The 22,360-nt window shown below is 39.5% G+C and overlaps 1 protein-coding gene across 1 annotated transcript in view; it reads right to left on the bottom strand.

Moving 5' to 3' along the window:
• Positions 1 to 22,360, bottom strand: part of FAM117B (family with sequence similarity 117 member B) — a 139,963-nt gene that overhangs the window by 55,287 nt on the left and 62,316 nt on the right. The window contains exon 2 of the mRNA XM_025404721.1: positions 22,099 to 22,250. Coding sequence (XP_025260506.1) covers positions 22,099 to 22,250 — 152 coding nt within the window. The remainder of the gene's footprint in view (positions 1 to 22,098; positions 22,251 to 22,360) is intronic.

Raw genomic sequence — 22,360 nt, 5'->3', positions numbered from 1 at the left:
CAGTGGACTTGGGGGACACGTGACCTACTGACATATGAGCAGGGCGGCCAATGGCGTGCTGGTGCCACCCAACCCCAGGCTACACAGTTCACAGCTCCAAAAGAGATATATTCTTTGTCTTGCATCTTGGATACCAGCTCAGCCAAACAGGATAGGACACCACTCAGAGACATGAGGCCCCCTTTCTAGGTCTTAGCTCCTGGAGGACATTTCTAGACACACCCTAGGCCAGAAGGGAACTTGCTGCCTTGAAGGAAAGAAACCAGTTCCAGCAGGACCCATCAGACCAAAGAGCCCCTGAGAAACCAGCAGTCATGGCCAGGCAGTGCGGACCTTGGATAAGACTCTGAGACTTGCTAGCTTCAGGTGAGACTCAGCGTGTTCCCAGCTATGGTAGCTATGGGAATACTCCTGCCTGAGACAAGCAGAGGGAAAAAAAGTTAAAGGGAACTTTGTCTTCCACCTTAGGTACCAGCTTGGCCACAGTGACATAGAGCACCAAGCGGGCTTTTGGGGTTCTCGATTCCAGGCCTTGGCTCTACATGGCATTTCTGGACCTGCCTTGGGCCAGAGGGGAAACCACTGCCCTGAAGGGTGAGTTCCACGCCAGGTAGCATTAACCACAAGCTGGCTGAAGAGCCTTTGGGCCTTAAGGGAACACTGGCAGCAGTGGCCTGGCAGTACTACCTGTAGGTATGTGGCAGTGGTGGCTACAAGGTGAGGCTCCTCTGCCTATGGATAGGGGAGGAAAGAGTGGGAAGGACTGCATCTTGTGGTCTGAGTGCCAGCTCGCCAGAAAGACTTCTAAGGTTTTTGACTCTAGTCCCTAACTCCCTACAACACCTCTGGACCTGCCAGGGCCTGGGGAAACTAACCGCCAGGAAGGAAAGGACACAAACCTCGCTGATTTCGCCACCTACTTACTGTAGAGCCCCAGGGCCCTGAGTAACCATAAACACTAGCCAGATAGTGGTTACAGCAGGCCTTGGGTGAAAAGCTGTGCTGGCTTCAGGTCTGACCCAGTGCAATCACATTGGTAGTAGTCACAGGGGTGCTTGTGTCATCCCTCCCCCAGCTCCAGGAGGCTCAGAACAGAGAAGGACACTCTGTTTGTGAGTGTCTTGAGAAAGAAACCGAACAGAACAAGGGTCTCTGCCTTGTAATCCAGATAATTCTTCTGGATCTTAACCAACATTGTCAAGGCAGTATATCTACAACTCTGCAAGAATATCACAACATTACTGAGCTTGGGGTACACTCTAACAGAGACACAGCTTAGATTACGACACCTATGTTTTGTTTTTTTTTGAGACAGGATCTCACTCTGTCACCCAGGCCGGAGTAGTGGCACCATCTCAGCTCACTGTAGCCTCAACTTCCTGGGCTTGAGTGATCCTCCCACCTCAGCCTCCCAAGTAGCTGAGACTGTAGGCATATGCCACCACACCCGGCTTGTTTGTTTGTTTGTTTGTTTTTGTAGAGATGGGGTTTCGCCATGTTACCCAGGCTGGTCTCAAACTCCTGAGCTGAAGCAATCTGCCCTTCTCAAACTTCCAAAGTGCTGGAGAGTTACAGGTGTCAGCCACTGCACCCAGCTAACACCCAGGCTTTGCAAATATCTGAAACTCTTTCCCAAGAAGGTACAAGCAAGCCTGCACTACAAAGACCTACAATAAATACCTAACTCTTCAATGCCCAGACACAGATTAACATCCATTAGCATTAAGACCATTCACAAAAGCATGACCTCACCAAATGAACCAGAGACCAATGCTAGAGAAGCAGATATGTGACCTTTAAGATAGAAAATTCAAAATAGCTGTTTTGAGGAAGCTCAAAGAAATTCCAGGTAACACAGGGAATTCAGAATTCTATCAGACAAATTTAACAAAGAGATTGAAATAATTAAAAAGAAGCAGAAATTCTGGAGTTGAAAAATGCAACTGACATACTTAAGAACGTATTAGAGTCTTTTAGTAGTAGAACTGATCAAGCAGAGGAAAAAAATTGTAAGCGTGAAGGCAGTTTATTTGAAAACACAGAGTCAAAAGAGACAAAAGAAAAAAAAGAAAAAGAAAATAATAAAGCATGCCTACAGGATCTAGAAAATAGCCTCAGAAGGGCAAACTGAAGAGTTATTGGCCTTAAAGGGGAGGTAAAGAAAGAGATAGGGGTAGAAGGTTTATTCAAATGGATAATAACAGAGAGCTTCCCAAATCTAAAGAGATATCAATATCCAAGTAGAAGAAGGTTATACATCACCAAACAGACTTAACCCAAAGAAGACTACCTCAACACAACTCCCAAAAAGTCAAGGATAAAGAAAGAATCCTAAAAGCTACAAGCGAAAAGAGACAAATAACATGTAATGGAATTCTAGCACATCTGGCAACAGACTTTTCAGTGGAAACCTTACAGGCCAGGAGAGAGTGGCATGACATATTTAAAGTGCTGAAAGTAAAAAGCTTTTACCCTAGAATAATACTGGCAAAAATATTATTCAAACATGAAGGAGAAATAAAGACTTTCCCAGACAAACAAAAGCTGGGGGATTTCATCAATGCCAGACTTGGCCCACAAGAAATACTAAAGAGTACTTCAGTCAGAAACAGACAGACATTAATGAGCAATAAAAAATCACGTAAAGGTGCAAAAGTCACTGGTAAGAACCCAGAAAAACACAGAGTATTATAACACCATAACTGTGGTGTGTAAATCATTCTTACGTAGAAAGACTAAACGATGAACCAATCAAAAATAATAACTAAAAGAATTCTTTAAGCACAGACAGTAAAATAAATAGAAACAAAAAGTTTAAAAGCAGGGAAAGGAAGTTAAGGTGTAGAGTTTTTATTAGTTTTCCTTTTGCTTGTTTGTTTGCAACAGAGTTAAGTTGTTATCAGCTTAAAATAATGGGTTATAAGAGTATTTGCAAGCCTTGTGGTAATCTCAAATCAAAAAACATACAGCAGATACACTAAAAATAAAAAGCAAGAAAATAAATCATACCACCAGAGAAAATCACCTTCACTAAAAGGAAGATAGGAAGGAAGGAAAGAAGGAAGACCACAAAACAACCAGAAAACAAATAACAAAATGGCAGGAGTAAGTCTTTACCCTTCAATAGTAACACTGAATGAAAATGGACTAAACTCTCCAAACAAAACACACAGTGGCTAAATGAATAAACAACCAACCCAATGATCTGTTGCCTACAAGAAATACATTTCATCTATGAAGAAACATATAGGCTGAAAAAAAAGGGATGGAAAAAGATGTTCTATGCAAACGTAAACCAAAAAAGAGCAGGAGTAGTTTCAAGACAAAAACTGTAAGAAGAGACAAAGAAGGTCACTACATGGATGTTATATCCTCAATTCAACAAGAGGATATAACAACTGTAAATATATATGCACCCAACACTGGAGCACACAAATATATAAAGCAAATATTATTAGATCTAAATAGAGATAGACCCCAATACAATAACAGCTGGAGACTTCACCACCCCACTTTCAGTATTGAACAGATCATCTATACATAAATCTATACTATACTATCTATACTATACAATCTATACTATAAACCAAATGCACCTAATAGATATTTACAGAATATTTCAACCAACAGCTGTAGAATACACACATTCTTTTCCTCAGCACATAGATCCACGGATAGACCATCTGTTAGGTCCCAAAAAAAAAGTCTTAACACATTCTGAAAAATCTGAAATAATATCAAGCATCTTCACTGACCACAATGGAATAAAATTAGATATGAGTAATGAGGAATTTTGGAAACTATAAAAAAAAAACCACGAAAATTGAACAATATGCTCCTGAATAACCAATGGGTCAATGAAGAAATTAAGAAGGAAATTTAAAAATTTCTTACAACAAATGATAATGGAGGGCCAGGCGTGGTGGCTCAAGCCTGTAATCCTAGCACTGTGGGAGGCTGAGGCAGGTGGATCACCTCAAGTTGGGAGTTCAAGACCAGCCTGGCCAACATGGTGAAACCTCATCTCTACTAAAAATACAAAAATTAGTTGGGCATGGTGGTGTGTGCCTGTAATCTCAACTACTTGGGAGGCTGAGACAAGAGAATTGTTTGAACCCGGGAGGCAGAGCTTGCAGTGAGCCGAGATCACGCCACTGCACTCTAGCCTGAGCAACAGAGCGAAACTCCTTCTCAAAAAAAAAACAGAAAGATAATGGAAACACAACATACCAAAACCTATGGGATACAGTGAAAGCAGTACTAAGAGGGAATTTTATAGCTAAAAGTGCCTACATCAAAAAAAAAAAGAAAAACTTCAAATAAACAACCTAATAATGCATCTTACAGAACCAGAAAAGAGCAAACCAAACACAAAATTAGTAGAAGAAATAATAAAGATCAGAACAAAAATAAATGAATTTGACATGAAGAAAATACAAAAGATCAACAAAACAAAAAGGTGGATTTTGAAAAGATAAAACTGACAAATCTTTAGCCAGACTAAGAGAAAAAGAGAGATCTAAATAAATAAAATCAGAGAGGGAAAAGGAGATATTACAACCAATACCACAGAAATTCAAAGGATCATTATTGGCTACATGAGCAACTATATGCCAATACGTTGGAAAATCTAGAATAAATGGATAAATTCCTAGACACACACAATCTACCAATATTGAACCATGAATAAATCCAAAACCTGAACAGACTAGTAACAAGTAACAAAATCAAAACCATAATAAAAAGCACCTCGGCAAAGAAAATCCCAGGACCCGATGGCTTCAGTGCTGAATTCTACCAAACATTTAAAGAACTAACACCAATCCTACTAAAACTATTCTGAACAACAGGGGAGGGAATATTTTCAAACTCATTCTATGAGGCCAGTATTACCCTGTTACCAAAAACAAACCTTCAAAGAAAGAAAACTATAGGCCATTATCACTGATGAATATTGATGCAAAATTCAACAAAATACTAGCAAACTGAATTAAACAACACATTAAAAAGATCATTTATTATAAGCAAATGGAATTTATCCCAGGGATGCAAGGATAGTTCAACAAATGCAAATCAATCAATGTGATATATCACATTAACAGAACGAGGACAAAAACTATATGATCATTTTAATGCTGAAAATGCATTTGATAACATCCAACATCTCTTCACGATAAAAACCTTCAAAAAACTGGGTATAGAAGGAACATATCTCAATATAATACAAGTCATTTATGACAGACCCATAGCTAATGTCATATTGAATAGGGAAAAATGGAAACCCTTTCTTATAAGACAAGGAACATGACAAGGATGCCCACTTTCACCACTGTTACTCGATATAGTACTGGAAAAGCTAGACAGAGCAATTGGAAAAGAGAAGGAAATAATGGGCACCCAAACTGGAATGGAAGAAGTCAAATTATCCTTGTTTGCAGATAACATGATCTTATATTTGGAAACACCTAAAGCCTCCACCAAAAAAAAAAAGAGAGAGCTGATAAATTTAGCAAGGTTGCAGGATACAAAATCAACATACAAAAATCAGTGACATTTCTACATGCCAACAGCAATTAATCTGAAAAAGAAATCAACAAAGTAATTCCATTTACAACAGCTACAAGTAAAATAAAATACCTAGGAATTAACTTAACCAAAGAAGTGAAAGATCTCTTCATTGAAAACTGTAAAACACTGAGTGGAGAAATTAAAGACACACAAGAAAAGGAAAGAAATCCCATGTTCATGGATTAAAAGAATAGATATTGTTAAAATGTTCATACTAGCCAAAGCAATCTACAGATTTAATGCAATCTATATCAAAATGCCACAATATTCTTCACAGAAATAGAAAAAAAAATCCTAAAATTTATAAGGAGCCACAAAAGACCTATCAGAACAGCCCAAGTTACCCTGAGCAAAAAGAACAAAACTGGAGGAATCACATTACCTGACTTCAAATTATACTACAGAACAACAGTAACCAAAACGGCATGGTATTGGCATAAAAACAGACACACAGAGGTCAGTGGAATAGAAGAAAGAATCCAGAGATAAATCCATACATCTACAGCAAACTCATTTTTGATAAAGATGCCAAGAACATACATGGGGAAAGGACAGTCTGTTCAATAAATCGTGCTGGGGAAGCTGGTTATTTATATGCAGAAGAATGAAACTAGACCCTATCTCTCACCATATACAAAAATGAAATCAAAATGGATTAAAGAATTTAAGACCTCAAACTATGAAACTACTACAAGAAAACATTGGGAAAACTCTCCATGATGTTGGTCTGGGCAAAGATTTCTTGAGTAATAACCCACAGGCACAGGCAACCCAAAGCGAAAATGGACAAATAGGGTCATATTAAGTTAAAAAGCTTCTGCACAGTAACGGAAACAATCAACAAGGTAAAAAGACAACCCAAAGAATGGGAGAAAACATTTGCAAACTACCCATCCAACAAGGGATTAATGGCCAAAATATATAAGGAGCTCAAACAATTCAACAGGAAAAACTCTAATAATCCAATTTAAAATGGGCAAAAGATCTCAACATATATTTCTCAAAAGACATACAAATGACAAACAGGTATATGCAAAGGTGCTCAGTATCACTGGTCATCAGAAAAACACAAATCAAAACTACAATGAGATACCATCTCACCCCAATTAAAATGGTTTTTATTCAAAAGCCGGGCAATAACAAATACTGGCAGGAATGTGTAGAAAAGGGAACCCTCATACACTGTTGGTGGGAATGTAAATTAGTACTACCACTAAGGAGAACAGTTTGGAGGTTCCTCAAAATACAAAAAATAGAGGAACCATACGATCCAGCAATCCTACTCCTAGGCATATACCTGAAAGAAAGAAAATCAGTATATCGAAAAAGTATCTGCACTCCCATGTTTACTGCAGCACTATTCCCAATAGCCAAGATCTGAAAGCAACCTAAGTGTCCATCAACAGATGAATACATAAAGAAAATGTGGTACATATACACGATGGAGTACTATTCAGCCATAACAAAAAAAGAGATCCTGTCATTTGCAACAGCATGAATGGAATTGGAGGACATCGTGTTAAGTGAAATCAGCCAGTCAGAGAAAGACAAACTTTGCACGTTCTCATTTGTGGGAGCTTAAAATTAAAACAATTGAACTCATGAAGACAGAGAATAGAAGGATGGTGATCAGAGGCTGAGAAGGTTAGTAGCAGGCAAGAAGGGAAGGGGGATGGTTAATGGGTACAAAAAATATAGTTAGATAGAATAAGATCTAGTAATTGATAGCACAACAGGGTGACTCCACTCAACAATTTATTATACATTTAAAAATAAGTAAAATAATATCACTGGAATGTTTGTAATACAAAGAAATCATAAATGCTTGAGATTATAGATATCTCATTCACTCTGATGTGATTATTATGCATTATATGCTTGTATCAAAATATCTCAGCTACCTCATTAATATATACACCTAATATGTACCCATAAAAATTAAAAATAAGAAAAAATTACAAAAATTAGGAAAGCAATCTCATTTACAACAGCACCAAAAATAACATAAGAATAAGCATAACTAAGAAAGTGAAAGACTTATGTACAGAAAACCAAAAAACATTGATTAAAGAAATTAAAGATGACATAAACAAACAGGCATTTCATGTTCATGGACTGGAAGACCTTTAATACTGTTTAAACGTCCACACTACCCAAAACCATCTACAAATTCAATGTAATCCCTATCAAAATCCCAGTGGCATTTTTATGGAAATAGGTAATAATTCTAAAACTCGTGTCAAACTACAAAAGACCATGAATAGCCAAATAAATCTTGAGAAAGAACAAAGCTACAGGCATCATACTTCTTGATTTCAAGACATATTAAAATGTTACAGTAATAAAAACAATACGGTACTGGCATAAAGATAAGACATACATCAATGGGACAGTAGAGAGAGTCCATAAATAAATCCACACATTAACACTCAACCAATCTTCAATGAGGGTGCCAACGGGGGAAGGACAGTCTCTTCAACAAATGGTGCTGGGGAAACTGAATATCCACATGCAAAAGAAAGAAGCTGTACTCTTACTCCATATAAAAATCAACTTAAAATTGATTCAAGATTTAAATGTAAGACATGAACTATAAAACTCCTAGAAATAAACATAGGGGACAAGCTTCATGATACTGATCTTGACAATGATTTCATGACATCAAAAGTACAGACAAAAAAAAGCAAAAACTAAAAAGCTTATGCACAACACAGAAAACCATCAACAGAGTAAAAAAGCAACCTAAAAAATGAGAAAATATTTGCAAACTATGTATCTGATAAGAGGCTAATCTCCAAAACATATAAGAAACACATACAACTCAATGGCGATAAAACTAATAATTAAAAAATGGGCTGGCCAGGCATGGTGGCTCACACCTGTAATTCCAGTACTTTGTGAGGCCGAGGTGGGCAGATCACCTGAGGTCAGTTCAAGACCAGGCTGACTGATATGATGAAACCCCATCTCTACTAAAAATACAAAAATTAGCCGGGCGTGATGGTGGGCGTCTGTAATCCCAGCTACTCAGGAAACTGAGACACAAGAATCGCTTGAACCCAGGAGGTGGAGGTTGCAGTGAACTGAGATCGCTCCATTGTACTCTAGCCTGGGCAACAAGATCAAAACTCTGGAAAAAAAAAAAAAATGGGCTAAGGACTTGAATAGACATTTCACCAAAGAAGACATGCAAATGACCAAGAGGTATATAAGAAAATGCTCAACATTATTAATTGGGGAAAGATAAATCAGAACTACAATGAAATATCATCTTGCGCCTGTCAGGATGGCTATTATCAAAAAGACAAGTGTTGGTAAGGATGTAGAGAAAGTGGAACCCCTGTACACCGTTGTTGGGAATGACAAACAGTAGAGCTTCTATGGAAAACAGTATAAAGATCACTCAAAAAATTAATAATTGGCCGGGCCTAGCGGCTCATACCAATAATCTCAGTGACTCAGGAGAGGTTGAGGTGGGAGGACTGCTTGAGGCCAAGAGTTCAAGATCAGCCGGGGCAACAAAGTGACACTCCGTCTCTAAAATTTTTTTTTTAATTTTTCAGGTGTGGTGGCACATGCCTAGAGTCCAGCTATTTGGGAGGCTGAGGCAGGAGGATCACTTGAGCTGAGGAGTTCGAGGCTGCAGTGAGCTATGATCATGCCACGGTATTTTGGCCTGCACAACAGAACAAGACTCAGTCTCTAAAAACGAAACAAATAATTAAAAACGGAAAAACCACATGCTCTAGCAATTCCAAAAGAACTGGAATCAGTATTTCAAAGAGGTATCTGCACTCACATGTTCACTGCAGCACTATTCACAATAGCAAAGGTATAGAAACAACCTAAATATCCACTGGCAGATGAATGGATAAAGAAACTGCGGCATATACATACAATGGAATATTATCCAAGCATTCAGTCTTAAAAAAAGAAATGCTGCAGTATATGATAATATGGATGAACCATGAGGACATCCTACTAAATGAAATAAGTCAGTCACAAAAAGACAAATACTGCATGATTCAACTTATATGAGGAATCTAAAATAGTCAAATCATAGAATCAGAAATGGAATGGTGATTGCCAGGGACTGGGGGGATGGAGTAAGAGAGTTACTAACCAAGGGACATAAAATTTCAGTTAAGCAAAATGAGTAAGTTCTAGAGATCTGTTGTATAATTATCATACCTGTTATATTTATACTGTATTGTACACATAAAATTTTGTTGAAAGTAGATCCCTTCTGACAATAAAATAAATAATTAGGCTGCACGTGGTGGCTTATGCCTGTAATACCAGCACTTTGGGGGGCCAAAACAGGCGGATCACCTGAGGTCAGGAGTTTGAGACCAGCCTGGCCAACATGATGAAACCCCATCTCTACCAAAAATGCAAAACATTAGCTGGGCATACTGGCGTGCTTGTGTAATCTCAGCTACTCAGGAGGCTGAGGCAGGAGATTGCTTGAACCTGGGAGGCAGAGGCTGCAGTGAGCCAAGATCGCACCGCTACACTCCAGCCTGGGCAATAGAGCAAGACTCTGCCTCAAAAAAAAAAAAAAAAAAATTAAGTTACACAATCATGAAACTATTTGTTTTATTGACTGATGGATTGACTTTTGAGACAGAGTCTCACTCTGTCGCCCAGGCTGGAGTGTAGTGGCACAATCTCAGCTCTCTGCAACCTCCACCTCCCAGGTTCAAGCGATTCTTGTGCCTCAGTCTCCTGAGTAGCTGAGATTGCAAGCACACACACCACCATGCCTGGCTAATTTTTTTGTATTTTTGGTAGAGATGGGGTTTCAACATGTTGGCCAGACTGGTCTTGAACTCCTGAGCTCAAGTGATCTACCCGCTGTGGCCTCCCAAAGTGCTGGGATTATAGGCATGAGCCACCATGCCGCCTGGCCATGAAACTATTTGTATTAAAGGATTCCAAAATATAACCCTTCATCTGCTAGATGTGCCCAGCCTATTTAATGGGCCAGGCCCAGTGGACCACACCTGTAATCCCAACACTTTGGGAGGCTGAGGCAGGAGGATGGCTTGAGTCCAGGAGTTCAAGACCAGCCTAGGCAACACAGTAAGACCCCCATCTCTCCAAAAAAAATTTAAAAATTAGCAAGGTGTGGTGGCATGCACCTGTTGTCTTAGCTACTTGGGAGGCTGAGGAGGGAGGATTGCTTAATCATGATAGGTCAGGGCTGCAGTGAACCACGATCATGGCACTGCACCTCGGCTGGTGACAAGCAAGACCTTAAAAAATAAATAAACTAAAAAAACAACAGAAAAACAATGTATGGTGTCACTGGCCTAGAGAAATTTGATCTAACATGTGAAATAAGAAAGGATAGGAACACCACTCCAAGTAGTAAAGATTTGGAAATTAAAATTCTCAGACTCCTAGGCTTACCCCAAGGAAGGCAAAGCTACTGACAGGCAACAACAGAACTTACACTGAAGTTACTTAATTTAGGTCCCCCAAAAAAGACTGTAACATTTCTTTTACTCCCAATGTTACACTTTCTACTCCTGTTACATTCTAATTTCAACCAGTAGACCAAGGTTTTATTCAAAACAGCTAATGTTACTCAAAAAGTAATTTTACCTCTTCATTTTCATAACATTAAAATATACTTCTTAGTATTGCTTAGATCTACCAAACATGTAAAATAGTGATATTTTTACTCTAAATTACTATTCTTTCAATTCAAAGAAAACAACCTGTAAACAAGTTTGTAGATTTATAAACAGCTATCTTCAGTAATTCAACAATTATCTCTAGTTTACTAAATATTCAACTTTTATTGTTTTAATCACAGGACATCTTACAAAGTTTCTGAATTCAGATCTTTTCCATAAATTGGAAAACTCAGAATTTTTCCATAAATAGCAAATGCCAACCTATAAATTGCAAAAATAAAATACTTTCATAAAATATTCTGAAGCCAAGGTCCTTTTAGAAAAAACAAACACTTTCATAAAATATTAATCAAAATCAACCTTTGAGGGTTTAAAAAAAACAGCCTCAGAAACACAAAGGGTCCAGGAAAAAATAAAGTAAGACTTTTAAAAGCAAAAGATGACTGGTTTATGCCATAAAGAAACCAAACCAAAGAAACAGGAAAGAGAAAGATGCGTGGGGGCAGGCGACTGTAGTCCCAACTACTCAGGAGGCTGACGCAGGAGGATACTTTGAGCCAAGGAGTTTGAGGCTGTAGCGCATGGTGACTATACCTGTGAAGAGCCACTACACTCTAGCCTGGGAAACACAGTGAGACCTTGTCTCTAAAAAAAATTTTAAAATAAGAAAGAAATAGGAAAGAAAACCAGACATCAATCACCTGGGTCACAGAGAGTTAAATACTCAGATAAATCACCTATAAGGTAAATAAGCCTACGTTAAGAAAGTTGGAAAGAAAATACCTTCTGAGTCAAAAGAATCCCAAATAATGCAAGCACGCATACACATTACAGTTTCTCTCCCTAAATTGGTATAGTCAGCAAATACAAAAGGCACTCTGAAAAATCAGGTAGTTTAAACCAAATTAATAGAACTGCCACATGGGTAGCTAATGCTGGAAATATAAATTAATCTAACATTTTTGGAAGACGAACTTGCAAAGAATCAGACAAGAATCTTTAAAAGAACATAGAGGCAGTGTGGGGGCAGAGGTTGGTGACATTGTAGCTCTGTACAAACTCTAAAGCAGAAATGGCAAATCAGTCTTATAGGCAATTAGGCCCATTGACATGCTGGAGCACTAAGCTAGAAGGCTCTCAGGGTATTTGAACATACACAGAATAAAGAATGACTGCCAAAGAGACAGGAAAAAAAAAAAGAAAGAAAACCTTTGTGTCAAATAATTATGACGATAAATAATCATGTACAGTAAAACCTTATTCACTCATTCTCATGACCAAAGCAAATGACGAGGTTGGGTATGGGACAGGAGGAGAGATTAACATCTTTCAAAACTTGTTCCATGTTCTTTTTTTTTTTTCTTTTGAGACAAAGTTTCGCTCTTATTGTCCAGGCTGGAGTGCAATAGTGCAATCTCAGCTCACCACAACCTCCACCTCCCGGGTACAAACTATTCTCCTGCCTCAGCCTCCCAAGTAGCTGGGACTATAGGCATGGGTCGCCACACCTGGTTAATTTTGTATTTTTAGTAGAGATGTAGTTTCTCCATGTTGGTCAGGCTGGTCTTGAACTCCTGACCTCAGGTGATTCGCCTGCCTCAGCCTCCCAAAGTGCTGGGATTACAGGTGTGAATCACTGTGCCTGGCCCTGTTAACTTTTTAAATGCTGCATTTCTCTTTCTCTGTATTTTCCAGAATCTCCTTCTCCCATTTCCAATCTTCCCCTAGGAGCTGGAAAGGCCTGGGAGTAATACATAATTATTTCAAAATCAGGCCGGGTGCGCTGGCTCACACCTGTAATACCAGCACTTTGGGACGCTGAGGTGGGCGGATCACCTGAGGTCAGGAGTTCAAGACCAGCCTGGCCAATATGGTGAAACCCATCTCTACTAAAAATACAAAAAAAAAAAAAAAAAAATTTAGCCGGGCATGGTGGTGGGCATCTATAATCCCAGCTACTCAGGAGGCTGAGTCAGGAGAATTGCTTGAACCTGGGAGGCAGAGGTTGCAGTGAGCCGAGATTGCGCCACTGCACTCTAGCCTGGGCGAGACTCTGTCTCCAAAAAAAAAAAAAAATCAAGAAACCAGGGCTTGTAGTGACATAATAAAATTTGAAAAGAATCTACATCAGCTTTCTGAAAGCACCCACCTACAACCTAAGATAAAGTATTTCCAACATATTCTTTGCAGCAGCACTGCCTAGACTGGCAAATAAATGATAAAAGTGCCCCAAGCCCCTTGCTAAAGGCAGAAATCACTTATCAGTCTCAGCAATCTTTATCCTGAATCTTTTCAACAGGATGCTCTAGGAAGGCAAAAGCAATAGATCAAATTCCTTAGGGGATAAAACCTACATTCCATTCTTGTTCAAAGCCGACAATAATTAAAGATAATCACTTTAATTTTTAATTTAACAGAGAACATTTATTGAATGTTTACTAGGTGCCAGATACTGTTCTGAGAGTTTTATATGTTTTCTTTCTTTCTTTTTTTTTTTTTTTGAGGCGGAGTCTCGCTCTGTTGCCCAGGCTGGAATGCAGTGGCCGGATCTCAGCTCACCGCAAACTCCGCCTCCCAGGTTTACGCCATTCTCCTGCCTCAGCCTCCCGAGTAGCTGGGACTACAGGCGCCCGCCACCTCGCCCAGCTAATTTTTTGTTTTGTTTTGTTTTTTTTGAGACAGAGTCTTGCTCTATCGCCCAGGCTGGGGTGCAGTGGCCAGATCTCAGCTCACTGCAAGCTCCGCCTCCCGGGTTTACGCCATTCTCCTGCCTCAGCCTCCCTAGTAGCTGGGACTACAGGCACCCACCACCTCGCCCAGCTAGTTTTTGTATTTTTTTTTTTAGTAGAGATGGGGTTTCACTGTGTTAGCCAGGATGGTCTCGATCTCCTGACCTCGTAATCCGCCCGTCTCGGCCTCCCAAAGTGCTGGGATTACAGGCTTGAGCCACCGCGCCCGGCCATGTTTTCTTTATTTAATCTTCAAAGTAACCTCAAAAAATTGGTACTATAGTTCTCCCATTTTACAAAAAGGAAACAGAGGCACAGAGATGTTAAGAAAGTATCTGAACTCTAAAGGAGATAGACAAATGGCCAGTAAGCACATGAAAAGATACTCAGCACCATTAGTTATATGGGAAAACAAATCCTAACAATTAGATACAACACACCTACTAGGATGACTATAACTTTTAAAACAAGAGTAAGTGAAAATATAAACTATATAAACTATATAAAATATAAAATACCTTCATGCATGGGGATAGAAAATGATACAGCTGCTGTGAGAAACAGTTTGGCAGTTCCTCTAAAAACTAAACATCGAATTATCATATGACCCAGCAATTCCACTCTCAGGTATATATCGAAAGGAACTGAAAAGGAGGGATTCATACAGATAACTGCATGTACATTGCAGCATTGTTCACAACAGTCAAAAGGTAGAAATACCCCAAATATCCATCAACAGATTAATAGGTAAACAAAATGTGGTATATTGATAAATGTAATATTATTTACTCATCAAGAGAGATTAAGGCCAGATGTGATGGCTCTTGCCTGTAATCCCAGCACTTTGGGAGGCTGGAGTGGGGATCACTTGGGGCCAGGAGTTCTAGACCAGCCTGGGCAACACAGAAAGATCCTGGCTCTACTAAAAACTCAAAAAACAAGGTGGGCATAGTGGTGCAAGCCTATAGTCCTAGCTAATCAGGAGGCTGGGTAGGGGAGGCATCCCTTGAACCCAGGAGGTCGAGGCTGTAATGACCTGTGATCATCCCACTATACTCCAGCCTAGGCAACAAAGGGAAGGAGGCAGGAGGAAGTCAGGATGGAATTAAGTTCAATAAATGATACAACATGAATGAACCTCAAAAACATTATGCTAAGTGAAATGAGTCAGACGCAGGAGAACAAACTGTATGATCCCACTTACATGAAATGGGCAAATTCATGGAAACAGAAAGTGCAACAGTGGTTAAGTATTAACTGCCAGTGGTATTTAGTGAGGAAAATAGGAGGATAGGGAGTTACAGGGTTTCTTTTTGGAGTGATGAAAACGTTTTGGAAATAGTTAGCAATGGTTGCACAACATTGTGAATGTAATTAATGCCACTAAATTACATATAGTTATACCTCAAAAGATATTGGGAGTTCAGTTCCAGACCACTGCAATAAAGGGAGTAACACAGTAAAGCAAGTCACAAGAATTTCTTTGGTTTCCCAGTGCATATAGAAGTTAGTTTGCACTATACTATAGTGTATTAACTGTGCAATAACATGTCTTAACAAACATACATACCTTAATTTTAAAATATTGATTTAAAAATGCTAATGATCATCTGAGTCTTCAATGAATCACAATCTTTTTGACAGTGGAGGGTCCTGACTTGATGTTAACGGCTGCTGACTGATCAGGGTGATGGGTGCTGAAGGCTGGGGTGGCTACAGCAATTTTTTTCTTATTTATTTATTTATTTTATTTTATTTATTTATTTAATTTTATTTTATTTTATTTTATTTTATTTTTGAGACACAGTCTCACTCTGTCGCCCAGGCTGGAGTGCAATGGCATGATCTTGGCTCACGGCCTCTGCCGCCCAGTTCAAGCGATTCTCCTGCCTCAGCCTCCTGAGTAGCTGGGATTACAGGTGCACACCACGCCCTGCTAAATTTTGTATTTTTAGTAGAGACGGGGTTTCACTATGTTGGTCAGGCTGGTCTTGAACTCCTGACCTCATGACCTGCCCACCTCAGCCTCCCAAAGTACTGGGATTACAGGTGTGAGCCATCGCACCCGGGCAGCAATTTCTTAAAATAAGACAACAATGAAGTTTGCTGCATCAATGGGCTCAGGTCCTTTCACAAAAGATTTTTCTGTAGCACACAATGCTGCGTGGGTAGCATATTGCCCATAGTACAATTTCTCTCAAAATTGGTGACAACCCTCTCAAAATCTGCTACTGCTTTAAAAACTAAGTTAGTTTATGTAATATTCTTAATCCTTTGTTGTCGTTTCAACAATATTCACCACATCTTCACCACGAGTAGATTCTATCTCAAGAAACCACTTTCTTTGCTCATCCATAAGAAGCAATTTGTCTTGCTTAAGTTTTATCATGAGATTGCAGCAATTCAATCACATCTTCAGGCTCTACTTCTAATTCTAGCTATCTTGCTATTTCCACCACATCTGCAGTGACCTCCTCTACTGAAGTCTTGAAACCCTCAAAGTCATCCATGAGGGTTGGAATCAACTTCTTCCAAACTCCTGATAATGTTGATATTTGACCTAATCCTACAAATCACAAATGTTCTTAATGGCACCTAGAATGGTGAATCTTTTCCAAAAGCTTTTCCATTTACTTTGCGCAGATCCATCAGAGGAGTCACTATCTATGGCAGCTATGGCCTCATTACATGTATTTTCTTAATAATAAGACTTGAAAGTCAAAATTATTTCTTGGATCCATGGGCAGCAAAATGGATGTTGTGCTAGCAGGCATGAAAGCAACATTCCTTTCTGTGTGTATCTGCATCAGAGCTCTTGGGTGACCAGTTGCATTGCCAATGAGCAGTAATAAAGTAATCTTTTGTTCTGAACAGTAGGTCTCAATGGTGGGCTTAAAATATTCAGTTAATCATGCTATAAAAAGATGTGCTGGCATCCAGGCTTTGTCGTTCCATGTATCAAGCAAAAGCAGAGTAGATTTAGCATAATTCTTAAGGGCCTTAGGATTTTCAGAATGGTAAATGAGTACTGGCTTCAACTTAAAGTCACCAGCTGCATTTGCCCCTAACAAGACAGGTGGCCTGTCCCTTAAGGTCAGGCACTGACTTCACTCTAGCTATGAAAGTCCTATATGGCATCTTCTTACAAGATAAGGCTGTTTTGTCATTAAAAATCTGGCTGGGCACAGTGGCTCACACCTGTGATCCCAGCAGTTTGGGAGGCCAAGGTGACAGGATAGCTTGAGGCCAGGAGTTCAAGACCAGCCTGGTCAACACAGCAAGACCCCATCTCTACAAAAACATTAAAAAAAAAAAAAAATAGCCAAGCATGTCAGTGTGTGCCTACAGTCCCAGCTACTTGGGAACCTGAGACAGGAGGACTGATTAAGCCCAGGGCCCAGGAGTTTAAGGTTGTACCAAGCTATGACTGCATTACTGCACTCCAACCTAGGTGACAGAGCAAGACCCCATCTCAAAAAAAAAAAAAGAAAAAAAAAAAAAAACCTCTTATTTGGTGTAGCCATCTTCAACAGTGATCTTAGCTGGATCTTCTGGATAACTTACTACAGTTTCTGTATCAGTACTTGCTGCTTCACCTTTCACTTTTATGTTATGAGGATGGATTCTTTCCTTAAACCTCATGAATCAATCTGTTAGCTTTAAATTTTTCTTCTGTAGCATCCTCGCCTATCTTAGCCTTCGTAAGAACTGAAGAGAATTAAGTAAGGTCTTACTCTAGATTAGGCTTTGGTTTAATGGAATGTTGTGGCTGGTCTGACCTTCTATCTAGATCACTAAAACTTTTTCCATATTGGCAATAAAGCTTGTTTCACTTTCTTATCATTCATAATGCTCATTTAAGTAGTACTTCTAATTTCCTTCAAAAACTTTTCCTTTCCATTCACAACTTGGCTAGCTGTTTGGTACAAGAGGCCTAGCTTTTGGCCTATCTCAGCTTTTGATATGCCTTGCTTTCTAAGCTTAATCATGTCTAATTTTTGACTGAAATAGAGACATGCAACTGTCCACCTCACTTGACCCCTTAGAGGTCATTGTAAGGTTATTAATTTGTCTAATTTCAATACTATTGTGTCTGAGAAAACAAAGAGGCCCAATGAGAGGGAGAGACTCAGGGGAACAGCAGTCAGAATACACACAACATTCATCAATTAAGTTCCCCGTCTTATATGGGCATAGTTCATGGTACCTCAAAACAATTAACAGTAAAATCAAAGATCACTGAGCACAGATCACCATAACAGATACAATAATAATGAAAATGGTTGAAATATTGCAAGAACTACCAAAATGGGGCAGAGATACAAAGTGAGCACATTTTTGGAAAATGGCCCCGATAGACTTGCTCAATGCAGAGTTGCCACAAACCTTCAATTTGTAAAAAAAAAAAAAAAACCAAAAAAAAAACCAGTATCTGTGAAGCCCAATAAAGTGCAGTAAAACAACATAGGCATGGATTTTCAAATGGTCAAACCAGCAAACCTTATGTTATATATATTTTACCATAATTTTTAAAAGTTGATTTAACTAGCATACACTTAGGGAAACCCAGTATCTGCAAATAAGGAATTTGAGAGTTTTTGATTAATTTTGTTAATGTTAAATTCACTTGCCAAAGATGAGAGCCCACTATGTAACTGAAAGGTTGGAGTGCCCAGTTATCTTTTAGGAGATTCTACACATGAGCTTTACAAATAAGATTAACAGTATGACAATTATAAATTTTCTTTTTTTTTTTTTTTTTCTTTTTGAGATGGGGTCTCACTCTGTCACCCAGGTTGGAGTGCAGTGGCACGATCTCAGCTCACGGCAACCTCCACCTCCCGGGTTTAAGCAATTCTCCTCTATCAGCCTCCCGAGTAGCTGGGACTACAGGCGCCCACCACCAAACCTGGCTAATTTTTGTATATTTAGTAGAGATGGGGTTTCACCATATTGGTCAGGCTGGCCTCAGGTGATCCACCCATCTCAGCCTCCTAAAGTGCTGGGACTACAGGCGTGAGCCACCACACCCAGACCTAAATTTTCTTTTTATTTGTACCCTTAACATTCCCAATTTGGGGGACGTTTATAAAAAGGCAGAGAGCATAGGGTTTATATTTTAATTCATTTGCTAGGTCACAGCAATTTGCTGAAAAGACTTACTGAACTGCATCCACAGATCAAGGAGCTCCCAATGGCTTGCATGATAGCATAGTTTTACTAACATGACAAAATGTCTGAACCCACTGAACCTAAAAGTGCAGTGGAAATAAAGGGTGCTGTAGGAATGCTCAAGGAAATAAACTTCTACAAATTTAAATGTGACATGTGGATGAAGCAGAAAGCAAGTGGACACCGTATTCATTTTCCAAACTATAAGCCCTAAGCTCAGCAAAGTTACAGACTGTGAATAACTGCAGAGTTTCACAGAACTCTTTGGTTAAAAAGTCAATTTTAGGCTGGGTGCAATGGCTCCGGCCTGTAATCCCAGCACTTTGGGAGGCCAAGGCGGGTGGATCACCTGAGGTAAGGAGTTCGAGACCAGCCTGACCAATATGGTGAAACCCCATCTTTACTAAATATACAAAAATTACCCAGACGTGGTGGCGTGCACTTGCAGTCCCAGCTACTTGGGAGGCTGAGACAGGAGAATTGCTTGTACCTGGGAGGCGGAGGTTGCAGTGAGCTGAGATCAGGCCACTGCACTCCAACCTAGGCAAAAGAGTGAGACTCCATCCCAAAAAAAGAAAGAAAAAAAAAGTCAATTTCAGAAAAGATTCATTGCTTTCGATGAGTACACAGTCTACATTTTCATTTCTGTAGCTGGCACTAAAGTATAAACACCAAGGTAATTCAAATCCCAATCGTCTGCTCTAACAGTAGGATTCCATTTCAAGATTATCAGAACAGAAAATAAACTGAGCCCACCAACAATTCCTGGAATATTGGGAATCAATATACAAATCCAAAACCACCACAGAAAAGTATGTTTACTTAGTTCTTTAATAAACATTCTCTCAGGGCCAGGCGCCTTGGCTCATGCCTGTACTCCCAGCACTTTGGGAGGCCGGCAGATCACTTGAGGTCAGGAGTTCGAGATCAGCATGGCCAACACAGAAAAACCCCGTCTCCACCAAAAACACAAAAAATTAGCCGGGCGTAGTGGCGTGTGCCTGTAATCTCACCTACTTAGGAGGCTGAGGCAAGAGAATCGCTGGAACCCAGGAGGTGGAGGTTTCAGTGAGCCAAGATCGTGCCCCTGCACTCCATCCAGCCTGGGAGACAGAGAGAGACTTCATCTCAAAAAATAAAAATAAAAAACATTATCTCGGGTCAGGTGTGGTGGCTCACACCCATAATCCCAGCATTTTGGGAGGCTGAGGTATGCAGATCACTTGAGGACAGGAGTTTGAGACCAGCCTGGCCAACATGGTGAAACCCCATCTCTACTAAAAGTACAAAAATTAGTCAGACGTGGTGGTGCACGCCTGTAGTCCAGCTCCTCGGGAGGCTGAGGCATGAGAATCACCTGAACCCAGGAGGCAGAGGTTGAAGTGAGCCAAGATTGCACCACTGCACTCCAGCCTGGGCAACACAGCGAGATTCTATCTCAGGAAAAAAAAAAAAGAAGAAGAAAAGAGAAAAAACAAAAAACATTCTTCAAAAAATGTTGAGACCAGGAGTAATGTAAATCTGAAGTCTAAATCGAGATGTACCTTACCTGATTTTCAACAATTAGTATAAAAAATCTTTTAAATCTTTAAATGTTTTTCTTTCTTCACTACCAATAAAGCTGTAACTGTTTTGCTCATTCATTCCTTTGCAAATATTCCTTGGGCAATTTATTCTCCATATAGTATTAAGTCCTGGGCATAGAAATACAGCAATAGACAAGCCAGACACAATCCCTATCTTCATGGTTCTTACTGTCTAGTGACTGTAAGAAACCATAAATAAATAACTACACAAATAAATTAATTATAATTGTGGTAATTACTATGAAAGAAACTACACCAAACTAAGATACAGTCTTCAACCGGCTATATGACCTTAGACCTCCGCTTCTTCATCTGTAAATCTAAGGGGTAGATCTGAATGATTTCTTCTTCTTTGTTTTTCCTTTTTTTGAGACAGGTTCTCACTCTATTGCCCAGGCTGGTATGCCGTGGTATGATCACCGCTCACTGCACCTTGACCTCCCAGGCTCAAGTGATTCTCCTGCCTCAGCCTCCCAAGTAGCTGGTACTACAATTGTGTACCAGCATGCCCGGCTAATTTTTGTATTTTTTGCAGAGATGAGGTTTCACCACCATGTTGCCCAGGCTGATACTGAACTCCTGGGTTCAAAAGCCATCCACTCGTCTCGGCGTCCCAAAGTGCTGGGACTATAGGCGTGAGCCACCCTGCCCAGCCCTGAATGATTTTTTGAGATCCCTTTATATTAAACAATTTTACAAACCTAGAAGTATAAAACTTTGCTTCCAGAGTCCCTTTGTCAGGATATTTACATTTGTAGGATCAGCAAAGTAACACAGTCCCCATCTCCCAATACATGAAAGTTTTTCTGGCACAAAAACGTAAGCTTAGATGGTCACTAATCTTTGCTGTTACAAATTTTTAAGACCAAATTCCATATATTAAATATATTATGATGTTGTAAACCAAGCTTGTCCAACCTGCAGCCCATGGGCCTCATGAGGCCCAGGATGGTTTTGAATGCAGCCCAACACAAATTCGTAAACTTTCTTAAAACATTATGAATTTTTTGCAATTTTTTAAAACTCATTAGTGTTAGTATATTTTATGTGTGGCCTAATACAATTCGTCTTCCAATGTGGCCCAGGGAAGACAAAAGACTGGACACCCCTGTTGTAAACTAACTTATAAAGAATAAGTGGGGAAAAAAGTATGTTCATAAATTATCTGTATGTATCAGAATTACTTTGATAGCTATTTAAAATGCACAATCCCAGGCCCCAACAAAGACCTACTATAGAATACCTGGAGGTCAGGCTTGGAATCTGCTCTTTTTGATAAGTTTCTCGAGTTAATTCTAATATACACTAATGTTTGTTCTACTCAAAGCAGAACAAATAATATTAGAAGAAGTAGCTTCAGAGAAAAACACTTCAGGATAAGAACTATAGTAAGCTTACCTGTGTAGCTTTGTCCCTCATGCAAGGTGCAGCTTGCCCATGGCTATCACGAGGCCAGTGCCCGGCAAGATACGGTGCAGCAAGAGTATCCAGGGAGGAAGTGCGTCGGATAATACTGGAGGGGCTTGAAGAAGGCTGTCGTGTTTTGTCACCTAGATTTAAGACAAAAATGCTTGTTTTAATAAAATTAGGAAAGAAACAAAGCAGAAACTAAGTTTTAAACTATGTAGAAAGTTCTCCAACTTAACGATGGTTATCCCCT

This window comes from Theropithecus gelada, chromosome 12, assembly GCF_003255815.1.
Source record: "Theropithecus gelada isolate Dixy chromosome 12, Tgel_1.0, whole genome shotgun sequence".
Taxonomy (NCBI): Eukaryota; Metazoa; Chordata; class Mammalia; order Primates; family Cercopithecidae; genus Theropithecus; species Theropithecus gelada.
This window is presented reverse-complemented; position numbering and strand designations above follow the sequence as displayed.